This window comes from Protomyctophum parallelum (genome assembly GCF_964188405.1).
Source record: "Protomyctophum parallelum genome assembly, chromosome: 4".
Classification (NCBI taxonomy): Eukaryota; Metazoa; Chordata; class Actinopteri; order Myctophiformes; family Myctophidae; genus Protomyctophum; species Protomyctophum parallelum.
Window position 1 is genome coordinate 2444396 of NC_139700.1, and position 25249 is coordinate 2469644.

The following is a 25249-nucleotide window of genomic DNA, read 5'->3' on the forward strand; positions in this document are numbered from 1 at the left end:
CAAGGCCAGAAAGTAGTTTGTCAGTAGGCGTTCCCGCATAACTTCAGGGTAAGATGATGATGTCACTGACTGTGATTCAGGCTGCAGGCTTTTGATTGATTGATTGAAATATTTATTAACAGTTTGCAGAATTTACAGTACATTTCAAGCACAAACTCAATACAAAGACTGTTAACTGTGAGTGGACGACCCAATTAAGCATTACACTTGTTTACAACAGGGTCCACATTGTTCAATTCATCAAAACATTTAGAGACATACAAATAGACATTCATCATTCACGTTTCTCTTCACTGGTTGACTTCTATGATGAATTCCTGTTCTGTTCTTTAACTACCGTTATATAGAAGTGTCTATTTGTACGTCTCTAAATGTTTTGATGAATTGAACATGGTGGACCCTCTTGTAAACAAGTGTAATGCTTAATTGGGTCGTCCACTCACAGTTAACAGTCTTTGTATTGAGTTTGTGCTTGAAATGTACTGTAATTCTGCAAACTGTTAATAAATATTTCAATCAATCAAACTTTAATTGGGAGTGAGGGACAATCCTGGTCTGTGGCCTTGGATGGATCACAAGACGGTCATTGGTCATGATATGATATGATACGATATGTTATAATATTTGACAGTCTTGTATCAAGGAACTAAATTATTTTCACTCCTATGCCACCAAAATGTGGAACGCCCTACCAACAGTCATTAAGACATGCAAATCCCTTGACTCCTTCAAAACAGCTCTCAAAGGGCACCTACGGAGGGCTGCAATTCGAAACTGGTCCCTGTAAAATCTGAATCCTCCCCCACCCACCGACCCCTTTTTCCCCTCACTGTATATGTTTCTTTTCCCTTTTTACCTCCTTTATGATGAATTCCTGTTCTGTTCTTTGGCTTTATAGAAGTGTATATGTATCATCATTTGTTTTGATGAATTGAACAAGGTTGACCCTCTTGTAAACAAGTGTAATGCTTTATTGGGTCGTCCACTCAAAATTAACAGTCTTTGTATTGAATTGTACTGTAATTCTGCAAACTGTTAATAAATATTTCAATCAATCAAAGAAAGGCTATTCTGCGTTGTGTTACTGCAACCTATACCATTATCTGCCCAACCTGTTTTGTTGTACTAACCTACAGTGTTCAACAGGTTGTCACCCAACATAACTAGGTCTTTCATGTCACTCGTGTTTCTCTGTTTGCAGTGCAACATGGACTCTGGAGAAGAAAACACTGCTCCTAACTCGAAAAGACCAAGAGCTCCCCTGTCCGATTCGGAGGACAATGTTCTCTTGCCATCAGGTGTGTGTGGGTCACAGTTAAGGATGAACCGAAAGGGAAATTCTTGGCCGAAACCGAATACTGAATATAGGAAACAGTTGGCCAAAAACCGAATACCGAATATGATTAATATTATATATTTTTTTTCCTACCACTGTTGTCATGGCCGTACCTTAAAGCTACCTGATTTATGGCAAAATAAATATGGCAAAAGTTAACTTAAATAATAATCACTATTATTGGTCCATAAAACATTTATTCAGCTTTTTTGAATGCATTAATTGCATACACTATTCGGTGATATATTTTCTGCCTATTCGGGCCGAAGTGGCGGCATTGGCTCAGGGGTAGAGTGGCCGGATGGGAACCGATCGATCCCGGGCTCACCCCAGAGTAACTGTCAAAGTGTCCTTGAGCAAGACTTGAAAAGAAACCCTAATTTGCGCATGATGTGGCAGTGCAGAGCTATGGATAAATGTGCTATATAAATGCACCATTTATAAGTGTGAAGGAATAAGTAATGTTAATATCTATAACGTGATTGGTTACGTGGTTGTGTGTCTCTCTCAGATATACCTTATTTCAGTGGTTCCCAAAGTGTGGTCCGGGGACCCCAAGGGGTTCTTGAGGGAGTTCCAGGGGGTCCCCAGCTAAATGATAGTTTGGACTCAAATGGACCCTTATGGGTCTGTAACTCTCAGAGTTAAATTAACATTGATTTTACAATATAAATTGGGGGTCCCAGAGATAGAAATGACATTAAATGGGTGATCTGTAGACTAATTAATGTCAAACTGGCAGTCCTTGAAATTTACCGGGTTGAGAATCTCTGCTAGAGCCGTAAAAATCTTTTTTCTTTTTTTTTTCTTTCTTTTCTTTTTTTTTTATCCCACGATTTTGTAACCCATTTTTCACCCCTGTGTCAATCATCTAATGTGATCCTGGGCTCTACAAACCCTCCGCCAACCTCGGGAGAGCAACGGACTTAACTCATGCTTCCTTCATGCCTGAGTGTCCAAGTTGCTCCTTTGCACCTGACAGGGGGGAGTTTCCCTGGTTGGACGTAGCGCGTGGAAGGAACAAGTTATTAATTTCCAACCAGTTCCTTTCCCCTCCATCAGGCGCCCCGGCTGGCCAGGGGGAGGCAGTTTAGAGACCAGGATTACTGCATGTTTTTTGTGAGGGTACCTACACTAAAAAAAATCTTCTCTTATCCCTGGCATATCTTTTCAAATGGGGGTCCGCGGGCTAATAAGTGTCAATTTGGGGGTCCTTGACATGAAAAAGTTTGAACTACTGCCTTATTGATCCTGCACTCCCAAGTCCCATGATTGCAGGCCTCACATGTTTTCTCTGCGTCTCTATTAGAGACGCACGATGGGCAGAAGCGGCGGCGCCTGGAGAGTTCTGCTGGCCAGGAGAACCGCAGTCCTACGCCGTCATCCTCGGGACGTAGAGCTGAGCTGGATGTAAAGCCAGACACACCGGCCATCAACTCAGTCAGGTCCCGACTACAGCTGCTATCACAGACGAGGCCAGGTGAGAAAGGTGTCACTCCAGTCCTAAACTCGACTAGGCAAACACTAGAATGCATGGGGCCTAGGTTAGAGCAGTGGTTCTCAATCTTTTCAGGCTGTGACTAATAGAATATGTCTGTTTTATTAATCAAACTGCTTAATCAAACTTCGATAGCTCGCGTATGGGAGAGCACCTTCTAAGCAAGGTGATCAATGCAGAAGCATTACTTACACACTCACAGACGAGAATTGTCTGGGATGTGACGCGGAAAAGAGGCCCTGCCCTCCAAGCAGCAGGATATAGCGTGTCGCAGTCCCGCCCCCTTTCATGACGACGAGCGGCCCGGAAGAGAATTTCCCAATACATTTTTCCCATAGACGTTTCAAAAAGTATTTATTTAATGACCTGTAAGCTGAGTCTTTAAAGCTCTTTAAATAAATACTTTCTGAAACGTCAATGGGAAAATGTATGGGAAATTCTCTTCCTGGACCATATGCAGACCGCGGCCATCTTGCCATATAAGTTAATGGCAGGGTGCTAGCAGGTGCAATTTCCTATTGACAGCCCCTTCATCCAAACAGAAAAGTCCTATCTGATTGTATTTAACAACGTCAAACTCACCAACATTGCAGCTGCACGAAAAGCTTGAATTATCCTCTTTCTATCTGCAAAGTGTTTGTTTCATAAAAATCCACTGTAGACATGTTATGAGCAACTTTCTTTGCTTGCAGGTGTTGCAGTTTGGAAGTGTTGCAGTTTGGAAGTTCTCGTTAGATATCGCTCAACTGCCCTTGAATTTGCACATAATGCCTTAGGCAGCAGGACGTTGCTTTACTGAAAACAAGTGCTTCCAAAGTCTGATGGCTGCCGTCTGCAAATGGTCAATAGCAGTGGTTCTCAATCTTTTCAGTCTGTCACTAATAGAATTTGTGTGTTATTTCAGGAGGACCTGTTCTGGCCCGGGCTGAATCTGATCCAGGGGCTGCTGGTAGCCCATCCGTCTTTCTCCAGGACTCCCAGGGCTTCAGACAACAACTCCTTGGTTAGACTGGGTGGAAACGCGCACATTAGTTTATTCCCTCACAGTACATACTTAGGCAACCAGGCTGGACCGTTTGGGCAGTCTAGTCCAGTTATTGCCAATAAATGTAAAAACCTAATCTTAGCTTTGCAATAAACATAGTTTAGTAACCTATGAATATTGCTGAGCCTTGTAACAACAACAAAACTCACACTATCAAACTCCTATTAATTAAATTGGATTCATAATCTTTGTAGTCTTGGTGATTCCATTTTATAACACATCTTCACTGTAAATCAATATACTATGGCCAAGGGATTTTTAAATTTATTTTGCTATCAAGCATCGCCCTACTAACCTTTACCATTTAGCAAATGCAGAACAAATCCATTTATTGTTATAAACAACTTGGGTTGTTATTTCAAATCATTAAAGGAAATGTATGTTTTCCATTAGTGATGTTTTTTCATTTTTATAAATGTGCAAAGGCTTAAAATAATATGAATGATACACACGTGACATGGCTTTATCTGGCCTATCATACCTATTTGAGTGTGGTGTCACTGATATTTGTTCTGTGTTGTTCTTGCGTTTTTCCTCCAGGTGAAGGAGAGTTCAATCAGCGTCTGGAGCGTTTCAGAGCACCCTTGTTTGAGGCAAGCACTGCTGCAGGCCACCACCCTCGCTCCCTCTCCAACTTTGTCTCTGACATCCACCAGAAGATCCAGGGAAACGTGACACCCAGCTCCAAGGAAGCGTCCCGCATTCGGCAGGTACATTTACTGAAGCTCAGCTCAGTGGCTTCATAGCTCAAGGTCTGTTCTGTAATTCTTTGTGGCAAAATGCTTAATATGGACTGTTGTTTGACTTGGGGGTCGCTCTTCCAGTATAAAATATGTTTTGTAATGTTTGTACAATTACTACTACTGAATTTTAAGTTATTGTTTTTATTTTTACCACCGTGGATATGGTTTTTGTATTAAATTGTTAAATGTCGTCTCAACTCTCAGGGTAGATGCTCAGTTTCTGTCTTTGTCTGTCTCCCCACCAATCAGGAGAGAGAACAGGAGGTGCGCCAGTTGGTCTCCCAACCGATTGCTAACAATGTCTGGCTGAAAAGGAGCAACTCCGACCCATCGCTGGCCGAGGTGCGTTTTAGTTTTCACATTTCCAATTGTCTGTCTACCTTACTGTTTTAAGTACTTTTACTTAGCTCTATATGCTGTTTCATCACTTTATTTGTCATACTGGAGCCGTGCCAATATTTTACATTAATAATATTGACACTTAGCCCTGTCTTCTTCGGCAGTAGTCTTCGCCCGAAAAAACCCATTTGAAAATATATGCCAGGGACCTCCATAAGAGAAGATTTTCATTGCTCTAGCAGTGATTCTCAACCATTTTAATGTCAAGGACCCCCGTTTGACCTGCATTAGTTTACGGACCCCCATTAATGGCATTTCTGTATTCTGAGACAATTCTGAAACAGTATTTCTGGGACCCCAATTTATATTATAAAATCAATGTTAAAGGGATTGTGCCATAAAAATAAGGTCACGTTTACCAACTATACAGGCAGGCCTGTCACCATTATTATATAATCACCTAATGGCAATTATTCAATCGTTTTTTCCAATCGTTTCCACGTTGGAAAATGTTCATATATAAAAAAATATAAGATGGCTATCAAAATGGCTATTACAGCTATTCATTAAATTTAGTAAATTATGCAAGTTATTTGTCACATGTCACATTAAAATTGTTCATCCCAATGTTGTCAATTCAACTCTCACTACCTCCACTGCCTGCTCGACTGCGACAACAACGATGCTCCCCGTTACATGCCCACTTTTTTATACAGAACAGCGAGGTGGAATAATAGCACAGCGTTCCCACCCTGAACAGGCTGTGTGAAATGGGGTTATGTGAATCTCAGCAGGGGAAAACTTCTCCTGGACCTTCCTCCTCTTCCTGGATAGCACCGAAACGTAGCAGGAGAATCTGGCCTCCCTCACAGTCCTGGGATGTGAGTGATTCAACTGCAGCTCAGTCACTTGGAGCTGCCCAGTTGGGTAACATTTTGTGGACATGGGAGTGGGCATGAAGGCCTTCAGTGGGCATAGGAATTGGCAACAGATGTAAAAAATCCTTTAGGATAATACAGGGAGAATAAAATATCACGAAAGGTGACAAAGTGCCCATTTTCATAGCCCCAAATGTTTGCCTCTCAGGGTAGGAAGTTAAATGACTAGACACCAATTTAAGTTGTGGTTTTGTTTTGGGTTGGTGGGTTTGCCACTAAAAACATTGGAGGTTATTTTCCTTTCTTAAATGAACATGTAAGCAAGGCACAAGGGGTCGGTCCACATTAATGTTTTTGGTGAAATGTAATTATACTTAGTATTAACTGGAAATCCACGTGAGGGGATATGTGGAAATGCTGATGCTCTACTTTGCTATTATATCTTGCTCTTTCTGGGGCCCCTGGGTTTAAGTAAGATTCTAATGTTGATTTTTGACTTGACTTGGCCTAGGGTTTCCCCTAGTATTTGTCCAACTGAAGAGTGAGGTTTGCATGTGTCTTATGCTTGATGATCAACAAGTAATAATGTGTGAGGCCAGACCTACTGTATAAGTACCGGTATATACAGTAGGCAGCTGCATCGCTGTTAATTTAATCATTTCTATGCATCACAAGCAGCAGCTTCTCTCCCTTAGGTCCACATTAAGCGCTTTACATTTACATATACATTTCAGGATATATAGGTGGTTTTAGACCTAAATGAGCTTTGACGTCGACGATAACCTCTGAAATGTGGAGGAAGATTTGATGAATTTGTCCCTTGAGAAATAGTTTGCCAATAGCTGTTTCAGATGATCTTTCATGGTGTATATATCGGCAGGGGAAAACCTCTCCTGGCCTGTCCTCTGACTGGACGGCAGCGCCACCTACGCGTAGCAGGAGAATCTGGCCTCCCTCACTGGCCTTGGATGTGAGTGCTTCTACCAGCTACAACTGTACAGTAGCTGTCCTCAGTCACTTGGAGCAGTGGTTCCCAAACCTTTTCATGTCAAGGACCCCCCAGATTGACACTAATTAGCCCGCGGACTCCCATTTGAAATGATATGCCAAGGACTCCCATAAGAGAAGATTTTTAGAACTAGCAGTGATTTTCAACCCGTTTAATTTCATGGACCCCCAATTTGACATGCATTGGTCTACGAGCCCCCATTTAATGGCATTTCTATCTCTTGAGACCCCAATTTATATTGTAAAATGGACCTGTGAGGGTCCATTTGGTTCCATTTGTACACTCTCAGAGTTACAGACCCATACGGGTCCATTTGGTTCCAAACTATCACTTAGCTGGGGACCCCCTGGAACTCCCTCAAGGACCCCTGGGGTCCACGCACCCCACTTTGGGAACCACTGACTTAAAGCAGCTACACACCTGCTGGGCAACAATTTGTGGTCACTGGTCATGGAGGTGGGCAATATGGCCTTCAGATAATATGCTAGGAATTGGCAATAGGTCATGCAATCAATAAGGATAATATAAAAAAACATTCTATTACCATCTATTGATTAAAATTGACCATTTTCATGGCCCCAAATATGTGGAAGTTGGATAACGGTCACCTATTGAAGTCTTTGTTGTGGTTTTGGGTCGGTGGGTTTGCCACTAAAGATATTGTAGGTCATTTTCTTTCATGATCAATGAATATGGTGACATTGGGGCACAAGGGATTCACTTTGACCATTTGTGTTGTTGAAATGTTGTCATTACACCTGTCATTTCATGGTTTCACAGTACAGTTTGTGGGTTTTTTGAACATATTTTTGGCACACTGCTTTAAATTTCTGATGTGACATTGCATTTTCCTTTTCATTGCGTGTTCCTTTTTCTACTTTCCTATCTCTACCATTGCGGCATATCACTATTATTCACCATTAGTTCCTGTGATGGTATTTAATCCTACGGTAATTTGTGTTATCTCTCCAGCAGGTAGATGGTGATACTGAAATGAAAGATGGAAGCTACTCTGAAGTTTTTGCAGCTAGTACAGAGACGGTACAGCCAAAGGCCACAGGTGAGACCCTCTGACTGGAACACACAGAATTCCTTAATGCATAGTTGACTAATCCTTCTATACGTTTATAGTCTAATAATAATAATGTTTAAACGTGAGAAAACGGGCTTCTTATTGCACATTTAGTGTAGAAGACTATTGCACACTGGGATAAATGATAAACATGTGCCAAAGTAAATGATTATTACATAGTGTAGTTATGTGCAACTGTGACTCTCTAACAGGTGAAAACACAACTTGTGAATCCTCCGATCCTGTGGTATCTGTAGAACTAGAGCACTCTAAAGAGTGGCAGGTGGAAACGGAATGGAAAGAGCCAGAGGCTACAAGACATCCAGGGCAGAATGATCAGAAGAACCATTTTTTGGGAAATGAGAAAGGCAAGCTAAATTCCTGTCAACCTGACATGCATGTCATTTTGGAGTCGCCTGTTGACGAAGAGCAGAGTGTATCTGGGTTGGCGACTACTGCTACAGGGTTGGCTAATGCTGAAGCCCATGGTGCCTTGGGGTTGGTCACTACTGAAGAACAAGGTGCATCAGATTTGGCTACAATGAAGGAGCAGAGTGCATCGGTTTTGGCTACTCTTGAGGAGCAGGTTGTTCCTAGAACTGAGGAACGGAGTGTGTCAGAGTTGGCTACCACTGAGGAGCAGAGTGCATTGGAGTTGTCTGCTATTGGAGCGCAAAGCTCATCAGAGTTGGCTGCTATTGGAGCGCAAAGCGCATCAGTGTTGGCTGCTATTGGAGCGCAAAGCGCATCAGTGTTGGTTGCTTCCGAGGAAGAGGGTGTATCTTTGTTGGCTGTTATTGAAGAGCAGGGTTTGTTTTCTACTGAGGAAAAGAATGCCTCAGAGGTGGCTACCAGTGAAGAACAGAGTGCCTCAGAGGTGGCTACCAGTGAAGAACAGAGTGCCTCAGAGGTGGCTACCAGTGAAGAACAGAGTGCCTCAAAGGTGGCTACCAGTGAAGAACGGAGTGCCTCAGAGGTGGCTACCAGTGAAGAACAGAGTGCCTCAGAGGTGGCTACCAGTGAAGAACAGAGTGCCTCAGAGGTGGCTACCAGTGAAGAACAGAGTGCCTCAGAGGTGGCTACCAGTGAAGAACAGAGTGCCTCAGAGGTGGCTACCAGTGAAGAACAGAGTGCCTCAGAGGTGGCTACCAGTGAAGAACAGAGTGCCTCAGAGGTGGCTACCAGTGAAGAACAGAGTGCCTCAGAGGTGGCTACCAGTGAAGAACAGAGTGCCTCAGAGGTGGCTACCAGTGAAGAACGGAGTGCGTCGGGGGCACCTGCAATTGATGAACAGAGGACCAAAGAGGCATTCAAAGTAACTGCAGAGAAAGACTCCGTCTCAATTGAAGAAACCGAACCATCAACGGATGAGGAAGCGAGGACGTGGAGATACCCTCAAGGTGGGGTGTACAGGGAGGTAGAGTTGTTCATCGCTGAGCATGAAGATGCTGCATGTACTGAAGGACGAGAGGAGTGCAACTCGCCCACAGAGGTTACTGGGTTCCCAATAAGTGAAGAACTTGAGGAGAACATGGAGTCCACATCAGCAGAGGAACGCGAAGACATGGAGTTGTCCTTTGGGACAACTCCCCCGAAGAGGGGGAAATCAATAGCAGATGAAGTTCAGGCTGTGAAAGACGGACAGGGCAAAGATGACCCAGAAGATATCGAGCTTGGTAGTAATGGCGCAGATGTAGAGACCGTGATGGAGGCTCAGAATTCAGAGGGTGAATTCACTCATATTTCCATGGAAGTCCCACTAACGGAAAAGTGTGTGGAGGCAGGGGCAGTAATATCACCGGCACTAGAAAGAGAGCAGGTTGCCATAGTTGAACCACTGGCACATGAAAATAATCAGTCACATAAACGAGGAATCCCAAAGAGCGTCTCCTTCATCTTGGAGCCTCAGCTAATCAAAGACTCAACCCTGTCTGAGATGAACACTTTCTCTGAGCCCAGGAGAGAGTCTAGCTCATCAGGTGAGATGAACACAGCTGCATTTGGAAGACATAGTTTGAGCACAGTGGCTGTATTTGGGGAACTGTATGGTACTGTAAAATAAATTGATTTAAGTAAGTTATCTACGTTTACAATTGTAGTGCTGTTGGTTAGTAATATTGATACAAGTAGGGTTATAAGATGGTAGAAACAATGGTCATGTTATTGCACATCACCTAAGCACAGGTTTATTGTGGGACATGACAGTATCTTACTAGAGCCTGCCCGATTTATCAGTCGGTCAATTTTTTTGGCCGATATTGGCTTGTTTACTGTTTCAGTGCACTCGTGATTTTGAACAATAAACATTATTGTTAAACTGACTGTGTTGTCTAACCTCAATGTGTCAACATGAAATCGGAACATACTCTGCTATATAGGCATAAAAAGGGTTATGCCCAGATGGGATGATGCCATCAGGCATATCCAAATATGGTCACAAATTCAGTATCTGTCGGGCTCTAGTATTTACTCTGGGTGGCACAAGTGAATTTCGAGAACACTGTTGAGCACAAGTTTGAAACACATTGGTGATATGACTTGTTTTATACATGTTGTTTGCCACATGTTTGTGAACCAAGCAGCCAGGTAAGGCCATGTTCACAATTCACATACCTAGCTGTTTTCGCGTTGAACGCTGGGCTAATACCTTTATATATGGGCTCAAATAAACGATTACACGACACAAATTCTGTTACCATAACAACGACCCACCACCCTAACTCAACTTAAAAACTGTTTTCAACAATTGAAATTGGAACGGCTCCGTTGGGGGGGTGGGAGGAAGAAAGAGGCTCGGCTTTGAACTTTTTAGAAGACAGAGGATTTCTATAGGGGAGGGACGACTGACATAATGCTACGTGTGAACATTAGTTGTTTTAAAAAGGTACCGGTACTTGATCTATGTTGGGATGTCTTTGTTTTTTCTCCACCAGAGGGTGAACTGACCTCTCGGGACGAGGCCAACACAGCGGAGCTGATAGACGAGATGTTTGGGGAGGTTCTGGAGTATGCCGGAAAGATGGAATCGGAGCGGAAGAGGGCTGACGTCGACACCGAAGACGGTGGCATCAGCCCTTGCTCTGGAGAAAAGGACAAGATGGAATCAGAGCGGAAGAGGGCTGACGACACCGAAGACAGTGGCATCAGCGCTTGCTCTGGAGAAAAGGACAAGATGGACTGCGAGAAAGAGAAAGGCGAGGGAGACGAGGACGTCAAAGAGGACCATGGGTGCGAGGAGGAGTTTGACGCCAGTAGAGATGAACTGACTTTCCCCCCCACCGGCATCCTCTCTCCTCTCAGCAAATCTGTAGAGGCTGTGGTCACCCCTCTCGTAAGTCCTAGGGTTGTCCCGATCGCATCGGGTGATCGGAAATCTGTGCCGATCACGTCATTTTCAAATGATCGGAATCGGATCGGGAGCCAAAAGACTTGATCGGGACATCCCTAGTATCAATATTATATCCATATCATGATATTTTACTGGATATTGTCTGTGATTTGGGATATTATACTATTGTGATATGGCATAAACGTGTTCTATAAAATATTAATGTCGGATCGGGAAAGATCTGTATCGGCAGATGCTCAAAATCAAATTTGGTTCGGGAGCAAAAAAACCTGATCGGGATTCGGGACATCCCTAGTAAGTCCATTAAAATATATATTATAGTCTAATATTAAAATGTCTTAAAGCATTATAATGAATCTATTTTATCTATAAATGCAGGAGCTATGTCCTCACCAGATCAGGGGCTTAGCCCAGAGTGTAGTAGAGGTGTTTTCTTCAATGTTTTTTTCCCAAAATGAGTCTTGAAAATGGGGGTCGTCTTATAATCAGAGTCGTCTTCTATTCGGGATATATATTCAGGGTATATATTCTGAATGTTCCATCCTTGGATCCACAGAGGCTGGCAGTGAGCCTGCAGTCCAACCCAACATCTTTGCTCCTGACCCCACTCACCCCAGAGAAGTTGTCTACCCTTCCCGCAGAGTCCTCTCCTTTATACAGGTAATGGAATGATTCCTTTAGGCGGTAATGATAATCAAATGCTGTTTTTCTCATTGGCTTGACGAGTAAATATGGGTATGTGACAAATCAATTATCACCCAGACGGTATTTGTCGTTGGTCCTTGGTATCCTATGTCGGGCAATGATGAATATGCATGTTATTGCAATAAGTCTATGCTCTTTGTGTGTCTGATAATGATTTATTTCTCGATTGACAGCATCGATGCCTATCGCACTCAGAGACAGAGTAACATACCTACCTTTCAAAGTGTCACTCCTACGATACAGAGGAAGGCCCAAGAGAAGTCCCGTCCGCAACAATCTATCAACGTGAAAGACAAGATATTGGTATGTGGCAGCCTTTTTTAAATTTGTCTCTTCTTTTAATGGTCTATGAGGTGGATTGCAGACAGTACATACTACATCAATGTGGTGTACTGGTGTTACATTTGATATATATAGGCCTACTCCATTATTACTAGAGGGGCATTCAGGTCTATTGTCAGGACATGGATTTAATCCACATAAATCTTTGAATATCTTTCTATATTGATTGCATTGAATGTATTGAATCATGTATTTAATTTTGTATAGATTTCGCTGTTGTATGGTTCTATATTTCACAATTGTATATCTGTTGTATTTCTCAGATACATTTTAGTGTCTATGACAAGGACTTTATATTCCAGAGCCTCTTAAGAGGCCTAATAGTCATTTTTTAGATAAACAGGTCTTACTTAACCCGTGTTCCCCTAACCCCTTCTGATTGGTTGCATGACCCTCTGGCTATTGGCGTGTGTGGTCACCCTCTTGTTTTTTCAAGATTTACTCTACATTTGATATAACTCCCCCTGACACTGGATTCCCATTGCAGTTAGAACTGCAGACTCGCTCCCAATCTTCGTCCGTAGTCTGAAAACTCAACTCTTCAGACTCCACATTGGCCCGTTGCACTTGCCCTAGCTTCGACGACCTTGCATTGTATTATAGACATAGCATTGTATAGTGTATACAGTATACTTATAGTTATCATTGTAAAGATATTCTACTGTTAGAGTTTGACGGATGTTAGGTTCTTGGTTCACTTTTGATCATTCTATGTATTTGATGTATTATATTACCTTGTGTTGTTCTTGCTTACTGTAAGTCGCTCAGGATTAAGAGCGTCTGACAAATGCCTAAATTGTAAATTAGTGTTCTGGAGAATGGCCTCCAGAACTGCCGGTTCTGTCAAACTCGACAAAGAAGATATAAATATGTCAGTTTCCCCTATATGCATTATTGTGTGGGGGGCCCACACACAATCATGACCAGTCCCCACAGTATGATCTTTAGTAGGTGGCCGTGAATAGGCCAAAAAAAGGCAAATAACCGCAAAAAAATTATCGCAAAAATGTCGTCCGCGTGTCCACAGATCTGCATGTGCGTGCATGCATGAACCCCCCCCCCCCCATCAGATTAGTTTTTTCCTCTTTCTCTGACATGTGTGTTGTCCCACCCACGGTTGTCCAGGCTCTATTAAATGAGTGACATTGTGTGTTGTCCCGCGGTTGTCCAGGCTCTATTAAATGAGTGACATTGTGTGTTGTCCCGCGGTTGTCCAGGCTCTAAACGAGGAGGCAGTGAAGCTGCAGACGGTGATTAGCCAGACGCTGCAGGCTCTGAGCTGCTGCACAGACGAGGAGCACGGCCGAGGCTCCGTGACCGAGGCCGAGGCCGAGAAACTACTGCTTGTCTCCTGTACGTAGCACACTGTCGTTGAATGCCTGTTGTCTGCTGTACGTAGCACACTGTCGTTGAATGCCTGTTGTCTGCTGTACGTAGCACACTGTCGTTGAATGCCTGTTGTCTGCTGTACGTAGCACACTGTCGTTGAATGCCTGTTGTCTGCTGTACGTAGCACACTGTCGTTGAATGCCTGTTGTCTGCTGTACGTAGCACACTGTCGTTGAATGCAAAATGAAACCAAAATGGACCCTTACGGGTATATTTGGTTTCATTTCACGCTCCCAAGAGTTAAAGTATTGTTAAAACTCTGAATTACTTAATTTTCAAGAATCTACACAATCTACACGGCATGAAATTGTGGACGAAAACTAAAGTCTTTAGTTTTGGGTCTGAGAGACTAAACCTCATCAAATGGTCCGTGGCTAAAATACAGAATAAAATAAATAGTGGGCCCTGGTATCAAAATGGTTGAAAACCACTCTAGTAGTAAATGTAGTAATTGCATTGCTGTTATTGATCATCTTTTATTCAAACGGATTGGTGTGCCAGGTGAAAAGCGTGCTGCCCTCCTGGCAGAGGTGGCGAGGCTGAGGGAAGAAAGGCTTCTGGAGTCTGCGGAGGCAGGAGGTGCCACCTCCTCCCTGATGCCCTGCAGAGGCACCGTTGCCATCGGCAACATCCAGCTCCCTCTCAAGGTGGAGTTTGTGTACTCCTCACGCAACCGCACAGGTACCACAATACAAAATATGGCTCGTGTTTCTGTCAATCAATGTACTGTCCTGGAACAGGAAACATGTCATTTGTTTTGGTTTGGTACCGTACATGTCCCTACCATAGAGTTATATATCTATAGAGAAGACACCCGAGTTCTCCTCCCATCCACTTGCATTAAGCTCAAAAGCGCATGAGGCGGATTCACTCCTCCTTCCTGGTAGGAACAGAGTGCATTCTGGGACGGATTGCAATGGTGAGTGGCCCCAAACACATGAACGCGCTGCCGTTGAACGCGCACGAGCGTCGTCCGTCGTGAACGTGTACAATGTTAGTCAACGGACAGCGCGTTCATGTGTTTGGGGCCAGGCTGCAATACCTTCATTCGGCCACTATGTCCATTTCGCCTCAAGATTTCCTCTGGGTGCCTTCTCTATTCATATATATACTCTAAGGTCCCTACAGCCTGGACGGATGGATGGTCAGTCTGAGACTGTGTAAAAAAATATTCTGAGAATGTACTTGACCTGGCAGAGAAAATAATGGTCTGACTTCCTTTCAGCTACAAGTGAAAGGATGTGAATGCTGTGTAAACTGTACACTTTGTACAGTATTATTAACTGTTTGCTTTGACGTTTGTCCTGGTTGAACACCGAACTAAACTCCAATTCTTCAAATGAGGACCATGATTTCCTTCTCCACCTGTATCTAAGACCTTCTAATTATCTCATCCTCCAAAGGTCAACCAAGTCACTATTTCTTTGTCCTGATCCGCTATGGGCCCTGCAACATTGTTGCCACCCCTCTGGCCACGGCTGCAGATGCCAAGAACGGAGACACCATTTCCTTCCCCACCTCTGTCACTATGTAAGTCAGCATTGTTAAACTCATTTATGATTCATACACCCCTGTTTTGGGAGCTCTCGTACCCTCCCTAAAGCCTTAGCTATTCCCATCCCTGTCTAAAAACAATGACTTGACATTGAGCTATTTATATTGAGCCACAGCTCAATATAAATAGTTAATTGTTTACCAAATGCATTTCATTTCTTCAATCCCTAATGCTCCAGGAAGGATATTCGCTCCAACTTTGAGATTGATGTGGAAGTCTACAGCCTGGTGAGATGGCATTTTATTTTATTCTGGAGAAATTCCGTCATTAATCAGTTCATTTAATGGTATTTACTGCATTTGTTCACTAAGAAAGAAGATGAGCATTGTCTCGTCGCTGTCCTATTAAATAATTTGAGAGTGTACTGTCCCTCTGTGTTTAGTCCCACACCTCTGGGAACAGCTGCAGCATGGAGAGCTCCTCTACTAGGACACGGGTAAATACTGATCCTCTGACACACTGCTTCCCAAACAGTGGCTCTGGACCCATTTGTGACACACTGCTTCCCAAACAGTGGCTCTGGACCCATTTGTGACACACTGCTTCCCAAACAGTGGCTCTGGACCCATTTGTGGGTCGTGGACACATTTTTATTTTTTTGTTTCCTACATTTTGTTTTGAAGTATTATTATTTCAAAACATTTTCTAAAAACATTCCCAAAATTGTTAATATTTTCATGAATTAAAAACGAAATTTAATCAATGATTTATTTTCCAGTAATCTCATGAAGAAATCAAAGAATTTTAAGAAATTCCATAAATTCGCTAATTGTGAGCTTGTAGATGTTATTTGAGATGTTGTATTTTCACTAGTTTGGGTCCTGGGCAAAAGTCTTAATTTATTTTTTGGGTTCTGAGCTTAATGTTTGGGAACCACTGCTCTGACAGACATGTGGACACTGGACTGACATGTGATGATGTGACACAGTATTCACTTGTTGGATGTTTATATACCTTTAGGTCACGCCAAGAAAGCTTCTGAATACCATTATGGTGAGTATCCTGTTTTATTTCTTGGCCAATGAATTGGTACTTGTTAAGAGCAGTGGTGTCATGCTCGTAGAACGCAGTACCACGCCGTGGTACCAGTCATTATTTTGACGTGCAGGTACGGAACGAAGCGGTGCACGTGCATGCACGCTAGAACGCGTCCCCCTAGATTCTAGAAGATTCAAGAGAAGACGCACCAACCTCGCGTCACCAGACTTTCCAAGACGCACCAAGTACCCAGTGGTTTACTGGTGCCCCCCGTCTATTCACACCGTGTCAAGTACCGCGACGAATTCAAATGGTTCTACTTAACAACAGCTTTAACTGTTTATACCCGAGCGCATGTAGCCTATACGCCATGCACAGTAGGCTATGGCTCCAGTTGGCTACTGCTGCTGTGTGTTGTTCTGCACACAAGAAGAATGCCTCCTCCATCAAAGAACGGATTAATTCGCCCAAAGCAATCTTTTTAGTTTCGCTAGTGTGCAGTAAAGATGTTTGTCTGACTATTTTAAGTCTACTTTTGTGTTTGTGTGTCTAAAACTCTCATACACTATTTAACAATAGGCTCGGGCTATGCAGCTGTTCTGTGTGCATGCCGCGATGCGCACATGCACGCGCGACGTTCCGTAGTACCAGATAAAAAATCACCATGACACCACTGGTTAAGAGAGTAACAAAGACTTTTCTTTTAGCTGCCATCAGATCAGACTGCGTAATGTGAATGAGAACTTTCTCCCTACGTGCATATGGTTGTGTTTTTTTGTTTTTCTTGTAGATTATTTATTTTTATCACATTATGCTGACTGTAACGCCTTAATTTCCCTTCGGGGATTAATAAAATATTATCTCATGATCTCATCAAAGACCCTTCCATCTCTCGTCTCTTTTCAGAATCGTTCCAGCAACAGTATAACATGTAAGTTGTTTATTCCTTAGACCAGGGAGAGTTTTTACTGAGGAAATGATAGTCATTTTAACCTAATTTCTCATCTAACCTTAATGTTGGTGCAATATCGTGAGGCATGAGTCATTTTGTCTGCTTTTATCTGGACTTATGGATGGTCCACTTTTGTGTGGACTTCACCAAACTCTTGTTTCATTTATCATGTGATGTGTTGACTTCAGTTTCCTAGCAGTGGAAGCCTGAATTATAGGCTTTAGAATTGATAGAATTATAGGGCAAAAGAGCATAATGGAAAATCGCGTAATGGTTTGTGATGTACCTTTGTCCTTTCTCTTTCCTTCGTTAGCTTCCACCTTGTCCGTCATGAACACCCGCCGCTCCAGTAACTTCTGTCTCGTGGGCTCTCACAAGATCACCTTGGCCTCTCTGGGACAGAGCAAGTTCCCTCTGGATAAGGTACTGAGGGGCTACTAGGCTCTTTAAATATGCAGAGTACTTCATTGGGTATTCTGCATAATGTTTTTCTTGATTGATTGAATACTTTATTAACTTAGATATTTGAAAACAGTACGGCAAGTGCAGTTAAAACGTAAAGTAATCACAGATTTGATATGGACCAGTGTCGGTGTCTACTATAATAAATAATAATAAAACTTTATTTGTATAGCACCTTTCATGACATCAAATGCAGCTCAAAGTGCTTTACAGAACAATGGAGAATAAAATAAAAGCAAAGCATAAAAGAAAAGCAAGGCAACGACATTAAAAAACAAGCAGTAATGCAATACAGTGAGGACATGAATCACTTAAAGGCAATGTTGTAGAAGTGGGTCTTGAGCTGAGCTTTAAAAATGTCTACAGAGGCTGCCTGACGAAGGTACAGAGGGAGCTTGTTCCATGCCGATGGCCCGTAGAAGCAAAAAGCTGCTTCCCCGTATTTTTTAGTTGCCATTTTTTTAGGCAAAGCGAGCAGGCCAGCAGTGGAAGACCTTAGCGGGCGGTTTGGGACATATTTAGGCAAGCAGTCATGTAGGTAGGAAGGTGCGAGACCATTGAGGGCTTTATAGACAAGTAAAAGAATTTTAAAATCAATCCTAAAAACAACCGGAAGCCAGTGCAGTGATGCCAAAACTGGAGTAATATGTTCTCTCATCTTAGTTCTATTTAAAACTCTGGCTGCTGCATTTTGGACAAGTTGTAATCTGTCAGTTGTTTTCTTAGGCAGTCCTGAAAAAAGTGCATTGCAGTAATCAAGCCGAGAGAAAACAAAGGCGTGGATTAGCGTTTTTGCATCGTCCAAGGACACATAGGCTCTGATTCGTGCAATATTTCTAAGGTGAAAAAAGGCAATCTTGGTAACATGATTAATGTGTGAATTAAAATTCAATTCGGAATCAATAACAATCCAATAACTAGGATGGTGAAACTGCTTATTGCACTGATTACTTTGCTATGAACACTGAGGACTTTGCTTGTGGGGTTCACACATTATGGCTATTATAGGACAAACCCTGTCCTCTCTAGACCTCTATAGTATGCTGGTCGACAGAGGTTTATTAATTTGACTTATTACACACTATCTGTCACAATTACACACTCTTTGCTATTTTCCCCACCATAATGACATTCTACACAAGGGTGGGATCACTGGTGATGTAATGTGTCTACCCCTCCCTATTTCTCTCTCCCTGTCTCTCTTGCTTTCTTCACTCAGATGAAACTTGACGGAAAAATCAGGAGGCTCCTGGGAGATGAGTTTCAGGAAAAGGTTTCAGTCTTTCACGACCCTGTCACCCCTCTTCATTCTTCTCACTTCTCCCCTCTAGAGAGACTAACCTTTGTCTAATAACAACCGCCCGCTCTTGATTGTGTGCCTGTGATTCTTTGCTCCTGGCATGTTCTGTCAAAAATCAAGTAGAATTTCTGGATATTGTAGAATTTAACAACACAAGCTCCATAAGTATTTAGATTTTTTTTATATAGAATTTATTACATTAACTGTACCTTTGGCTTGCAGACATTTATTCTACAAGTCATCATACAGGAAGTAGAATTTGTGACTGCATACACATCGAAAAAAAGATGTCTATGTAAATCTTAGTAATAGTAATGACTCCAAATACAATACTGTAATCAACTTATCCATTGTTGGCAGTTGAGCTTTTGATACAATATCTGCATGTAGGTAAGCCGGTTTCTCTTGATGAATTGATCGAAATGCCACAGAAATGACACAATCACACTTATATTAACAATATTATAATGGAAATTCTTGAAATATGAAATTCTGTTATGCCCTCAAGCTAATGTGCTCCACATCATATGTCCTGACTCCTCTTCTACCTCTAGGTGCCTTTCCTTTCGCCTCTAGAGGGCAACATCTACCTGTATCTGGGAAGTGAGAGCCACTCCAATGTGCAGCACCAAGGCTTCCTGGTCAGTACCAGTGTTGTTTTTTTGACAGCAAGTTTTAGTCGTGGTCTTTTGAATAGTTTTCATTTAGTTTTTAGTCCCTTCCCAACTCCATTTTTGAGGTTTAAGATTTTTCTTTTGCATAAATCAGTGCTATTGAACACCCTTTACATCTGTGTGTTTTGAAAATATCGAACCATTGGAAAGTAGTAAAAACCTTAACTCCATTGGACCCTCAAACTGTCTGCTAAAGCAGCCACCTCTCTCCCTCTCATGCAAGTAATTGACAATATATAAAGTCACAACACCAACTTTGATGAGGCAGTATTGCTTTGTTTTCTTTTGTTTTCTTTTTCATTTCCTGAAAAACTTGAATTTTTCATTTCGTGATTTTTCGTTAAGTGTTAAGTTAAGTGGTTTCTTCCCGACAGCAGAGATATATAGCTTGTTGCTTAGCAGAAAAGGAAATAAAAAGAATCACACCCGTGTGAAGTGAGGGGCGCTAATATATTAAAGTCTAACTCATGTTGATTAGGTGATGTAATGGTGATATAAAACAAACGGTGCCAACACAAACATTAAACGCCATTAACAATAAAGAGACAATATGACGCAAACGACATAAACTTTGAACTAATATAAAGCCAAACATTAAACCTGCCCCTCGAAAATAAGCTTATATAAATATATTTGTGAACGGAAATAGCAGCTTCCTTACTCTGATTAGTAGTTCCATAGTCCATATAGCATTTGGAGATTGTGGAATAGTTGTCTGGCTACGTGAGACTAGATCAACGGTGAAGATGTGATGTCTTCGCCCCAAATAACCACGACATCCTTTTCACCAGGGAGGAGAACACAATGCTGCCAAAATACAAATGACATGAGACATGTGTATTTAATTGATACTTCCTTATCCCCAGACAATGTTTGAGATGATCAAGGAATTTGGGGTGTGGCACAGACGATTCTTTGTCCTAGATGGGAGTCACATGTACTACTGGAACCATCCCAATGACAGGGAAAGCAAGGTGCAGTAGACCGGTCCTACTTCTATCATTTATTTTATTATATTAAGTTAACCCACATGATTGATTCAGTCTGAGGTCTATGTACGGTAATTGCTATGCATGTTGTATTGTATATTGCTTGATATACAGAGGTCTTTGTCAGTGGTTGTCGACCCTCTTCTGCGTCAGGGGGGTCCCCAGTGTTCGCGGGCCAAGCATCTGACAACCCGTGTTGAGTTGTTGGATGGGTGGGCACCGGGCAGCATGTTAAGTTGTCAGATGGGTGGGCAGCATGTTAAGTTGTCAGATGGGTGGGCAGCATGTTAGGTTTGAAGATGCGCGCATCCACTTGCACTCTATGTGCTGCTTTCAATGGCCTGTATCCAAATCAAAATGTCAGCGGCCGACAGCAGGCGCTGTGATACTCGCGGTCGGGTTTTTTCACCACCGACCGAGAGAACAACCGGTCAAGACACCACACACAGCATTTTGTCATTGTAACATCCGGTTATGGATATTTGGCTCTTCAAAATAAGGGTTGTGCGCGATAAAACCTTGGCAATGCGCGATAGATAGATACATTAATCCTGCCGGGCAGATGGTTAAGTTATTATGTATCGCTGTCACTGTTCTATATTCTATGTTATATTATCATTAAAATCTTTGTTTTGCCAATTATTTGGGGGACCACCTGTAGGCCACGAGCCAGGTAGAGTATTACTGGTCTGTGTACTGCATGTATATTTGCCAATATACAGAGATCTACTTAGCTTTATTTGCTTCACTGACAACATCAATTTGAGCATTTACTGTAGGATATCAGCTGTTCTCTGTTAGATTTGCCTTATTCATGGTGTTGTGGTTGGCTCCAAGCTGGGAAGGGACACATACTGTAAAGGGGATGGGGAAACGCATTACTGACCGTTCTCTCTTTTTTGTTTGGGTTTCTTTCCCTCCCAGGCACCAGAGGGCAGCCTCTCTCTGTCCAGCTCGTCCAGCCGGTGTGTCAAGCCTGTGACAAGGGACTCCTGTGCTCGACCTTTCACCTTTGAGCTGGCCAGCAACATTGTGGAGCAGAAACGGGATGATGACAGCCAGCAAGCTGCAGCCAAGTAGGTTATCAATATCACACAGTGGTGGAAAAAGTACTCTAATGTTTTTACTTATGTAAAAGTATCAATAATGCAATGCAGAAAAAAGTCTGGTATTCGTGTAGGAGAAGGAGGGAGACCCGCACACTGCCACTTGCCGGTTCAAGCGCTTTTTATTTAATGTCAAAGTGCAACAAAAAACCCTCACAAAAAACATGCAGCAATCCTGGTCTCTAAACTGTCTCCCCCTGGCCAGCCTGATGGAGGGGAAAAGAAATGGTCGGAATAACGTGTTCCTTCCACGCGCTATGTCCGGCCAGGGAAATTCCCCCCTGTCAGGTGAAAAGAAGCAGCTTTGACTCCTCATGCATAGAAGGAAGCATGAAGTCAGTCCGCTTCCCCCCCAGGTTGGCAGAGGAAGTGTAGCGCCCAGGATTACATTAGATAATCGACACTGGGTGAAAAAATGGGTTGCAAAATCGTAAAAAAAAGAAAGTGTAACGTTTCGGGCTTTCGGTTGCCTAAATAAAAAGCTCCTGAACCAGCAAGTGGCAGTGTGCGGGTCGCCCTCCTTCTACACGCTTGCTGCTTTGTCGCCTACGCACCTGCTGTTGAGTAAGTCGAGTGTGCGGAAGTCTTCTCTACTTGATTAAAGGTGCAAAAGTATTGGCATAAAAAAATGCACGTAAAGTACCAAATGTAAAAGTACTCATTGTGCAGAATGTCCCATTTCAAGTTTTCAAAATGTATAACAAAATAGCAGATCTACAAGCTCAGAATGTGTGAGCATTGTGTGCTTGTAGATCGGCTATTTTTTGCTACATTTAATTATAAAACCCAGACAAACTTAACCAATTTCAACAGGGTGTCTCTAATATATTTTATATATTATAGGCGAGATTGTGACTATAGCAGATGTGATGCATTTTGAGCTTGTAGGTCTGCTATTTTTGCTACTTTTGCAGGACACTGTCATACAAACTAATTACATAATATAGGGCATTCATTTATGAAGCAACATAAAATATGAAATACGCAATGTTTCTGCCAGACTATGACGATATGATCTCTGCAGTGATAACTGTCAGTCTGTCGCACAAACTCTAACTTTGTGTGACCTCCTGCTGAGCTTACAGACGTTGCTTTATTCTCATCAAGTCAAACTTTAACCTATTTGAGCCCTCGGCCCCTCCTACAGTATATTCAGCTATAGTGTAGATTGTCGTCTTACACAAACATTACATTTCCATTGACAATGAATGGAGAATTTATTATGTGGACGAGCAAATCGGTATTTTTGTCCTACACAAAGTTATGAATTAAATAAATTTCCATTGACAATGAATGGATAGTGTACGATGATAAGAGCGCCCCTCACTTCACACAGGTGTGATTTTTGAGGGCCTCCTATTACCGGTATATACAGCGTTTTGTCATAACTCGTTTGCCATTAACAATGAAAGGAGGATTTACGTCGTATGTGTCTGAGCAAATCGGCTATGTATATACAGTAATTCTCGTGAATATAATTTGCGTCGCTATAACATGACAGAGAAGTGGTACAGTGCGGCGCATTGTGTAATGCCTTATCTCAGTGATGTGAAAGAACTAGGGGGCATGGGTGGAGATGATGAGAGCGCCCCTCACTTCACATGGGTGTGATTTGGCTTGTATAAGTTCTCATTTGTATGAAGGTCTGTCACTGCTTCATAAAGACTTCATTCTCTGTTCTCCAGAGGCTGGTTTTCAGCAGACACGAAGGGGGAGCAGTCCGAGTGGATGGAGAAACTGAACCAGGTTCTGCTGGACGTCCACACGTGGAGCCGACCCCGACAGACCCCCCAGACGGACACACAGACCCTACCGGTCAAGGCTTGTAGCAGCAGAACCATTAGGGAGAGCAGTCTGTAAACTGCTCTAGACTAGAGTGCTTTCATAATGACACTACAGACGGGACAACTAGCATTCTGTCCACTACTCGAGTACTATTGTAATACATTCTGTACAACTAGCATTTTGTAAACTGCACTAGAGCACCGGTACTGTGATACTACAGTAGCATTCTGTACACTGCTCTAGAGTACTACCACGGCAATGCAGTCTTGAATCATAACATAACTAATACTGTAGGTGAAAAGGTTTTGGTTGGTGCAACTTTACCACACACTTGAGTTCAGCTCTGAGATCACATGAGATCAGCTCTGTGTTTAGCTACTTAATTGGGTCCACCAAATAATCTTTCTTGCTAGGGCTTTATGAAGTATATTTTGTTGATTGACTACCGTTGGGATATAGCCATTTGAATGTCTTGTTGTTGTTAGATTTATCATTTGAGGTAATCTGGTTATTACCATGAGGTAAGGAATTGGGAGTGTTTCTATTTTGTTACTGCCATTGGGATGTTTTGTTTTACCTTTCTGTAATTTTCCTCATTGGCTGCCTTAACTTAACATACTGGGCAGCACTGACTTGTCACTTTCAATATCTCTCTGAGATGGATGCTTCCTCTTGTGGCTTATATACTAAACATAAATATGTATATATATGAATAGAGTACTAATATACATTGTGAAGGATTTACAGAACATTAACATGACAACTAATGTGTCCAGTAGGATACATCTGAAATACAAAATATATGACTGGTGTAACATGAGGGCCTGATGCTCATGGGAGAAATATGCATGACAGTTGATGCACCTGATTGTATTTAAAGATTAGTGCAACCAATAAAGGTAATGCATTACCTGTTTTGGAAGGATTCGATGCAGCTTACAGTATACTCGCCAAGCTTTATGCCTTTTTCTAAATGAGAATCTATCAAGCGCTTGACCGTATCTGCATCTTGAGGTTTTCACCTCGGCACTATTGATCAGAGGAAAAGGTGAAAGCAGACTGTCTATGGCCTCTGAATGGATATTAAATACGCTGCTGCATTGTATTGTTTTCTAGTCTACCTGTTTTATTTGCTGCTCTAAATGTAATAAAATAAAAAAATCTAAATGTCGTTTTTAGCTTTGGACCGTAATTCTTTTAACTATTTGCACACAATTAAAGGTGCCACCTCCAAAGTTCTCAAACTCCAATAATGTGCAAAACCGCTGCTCGCCTCCCAACCCCCCTGGCCCCCACACACGCTTGTAAAGTGACTTTGAGTACTCTGAAAAGCACTATATAAATACCAGGTGTTAAGACGGTATTAAAATAAAGTAAAATACAATATGCATTTTTTTGCCATCAGAAAAATGCCAGTTGCAACAGCAAATATATTTACTTATTTAGTTAAGTTGTCAATTGTCATTGCCCATTATCTGTCAAACAAAACCCTAATGCAACTAAAATGTTTCTTTATCTGTAAACTTATGTAAGTTGAACTAGTCTTCCTTCCTTTCCACTCAAATGTCACTTTTATCAAGCCAATGGAATGCCCCCTCCTTGACACACACCATATATGGTCGTTTGTCTAAATTAGCATACATGTGCATAGGAGATGACTGAATGTGCCATACATAGATACCTACCGCCTCTGGGAGGAGTGTCTTACAGGAAGTCAGCCTAGGTCAGGAATGTCACAGAGGA

The 25249-nt window shown here is 42.3% G+C and overlaps 1 protein-coding gene across 8 annotated transcripts in view; it reads left to right on the forward strand.

Annotated features, from left to right (window-relative positions):
• The window catches only part of anln2 (anillin, actin binding protein 2), a 304484-nt gene extending 279847 nt beyond the window's left edge, over window positions 1-24637 (forward strand). For 3 of the 8 annotated variants that reach the window (XM_083762518.1, XM_083762517.1, XM_083762516.1), the window contains exons 2-26: window positions 1202-1298; window positions 2646-2816; window positions 3739-3837; window positions 4420-4589; window positions 4872-4964; window positions 5753-5842; window positions 6720-6809; window positions 7821-7908; window positions 10854-10968; window positions 11044-11251; window positions 11826-11929; window positions 12148-12277; window positions 13534-13669; window positions 14207-14386; window positions 15109-15235; window positions 15439-15487; window positions 15643-15696; window positions 16221-16253; window positions 17145-17169; window positions 17504-17613; window positions 18872-18925; window positions 19507-19593; window positions 20493-20600; window positions 21540-21691; window positions 23407-24637. In XM_083762518.1, coding sequence (XP_083618644.1) covers window positions 1208-1298; window positions 2646-2816; window positions 3739-3837; window positions 4420-4589; window positions 4872-4964; window positions 5753-5842; window positions 6720-6809; window positions 7821-7908; window positions 10854-10968; window positions 11044-11251; window positions 11826-11929; window positions 12148-12277; window positions 13534-13669; window positions 14207-14386; window positions 15109-15235; window positions 15439-15487; window positions 15643-15696; window positions 16221-16253; window positions 17145-17169; window positions 17504-17613; window positions 18872-18925; window positions 19507-19593; window positions 20493-20600; window positions 21540-21691; window positions 23407-23581 — 2739 coding nt within the window. In that variant the 5' untranslated portion in view covers window positions 1202-1207 and the 3' untranslated portion in view covers window positions 23582-24637. The remainder of the gene's footprint in view (window positions 1-1201; window positions 1299-2645; window positions 2817-3738; window positions 3838-4419; window positions 4590-4871; window positions 4965-5752; window positions 5843-6719; window positions 6810-7820; window positions 7909-10853; window positions 10969-11043; window positions 11252-11825; window positions 11930-12147; window positions 12278-13533; window positions 13670-14206; window positions 14387-15108; window positions 15236-15438; window positions 15488-15642; window positions 15697-16220; window positions 16254-17144; window positions 17170-17503; window positions 17614-18871; window positions 18926-19506; window positions 19594-20492; window positions 20601-21539; window positions 21692-23406) is intronic. The other 5 variants (XM_083762519.1, XM_083762521.1, XM_083762520.1 and 2 more) reach the window with 5 other exon arrangements.
• Window positions 24638-25249: the final 612 nt, after the last annotated feature.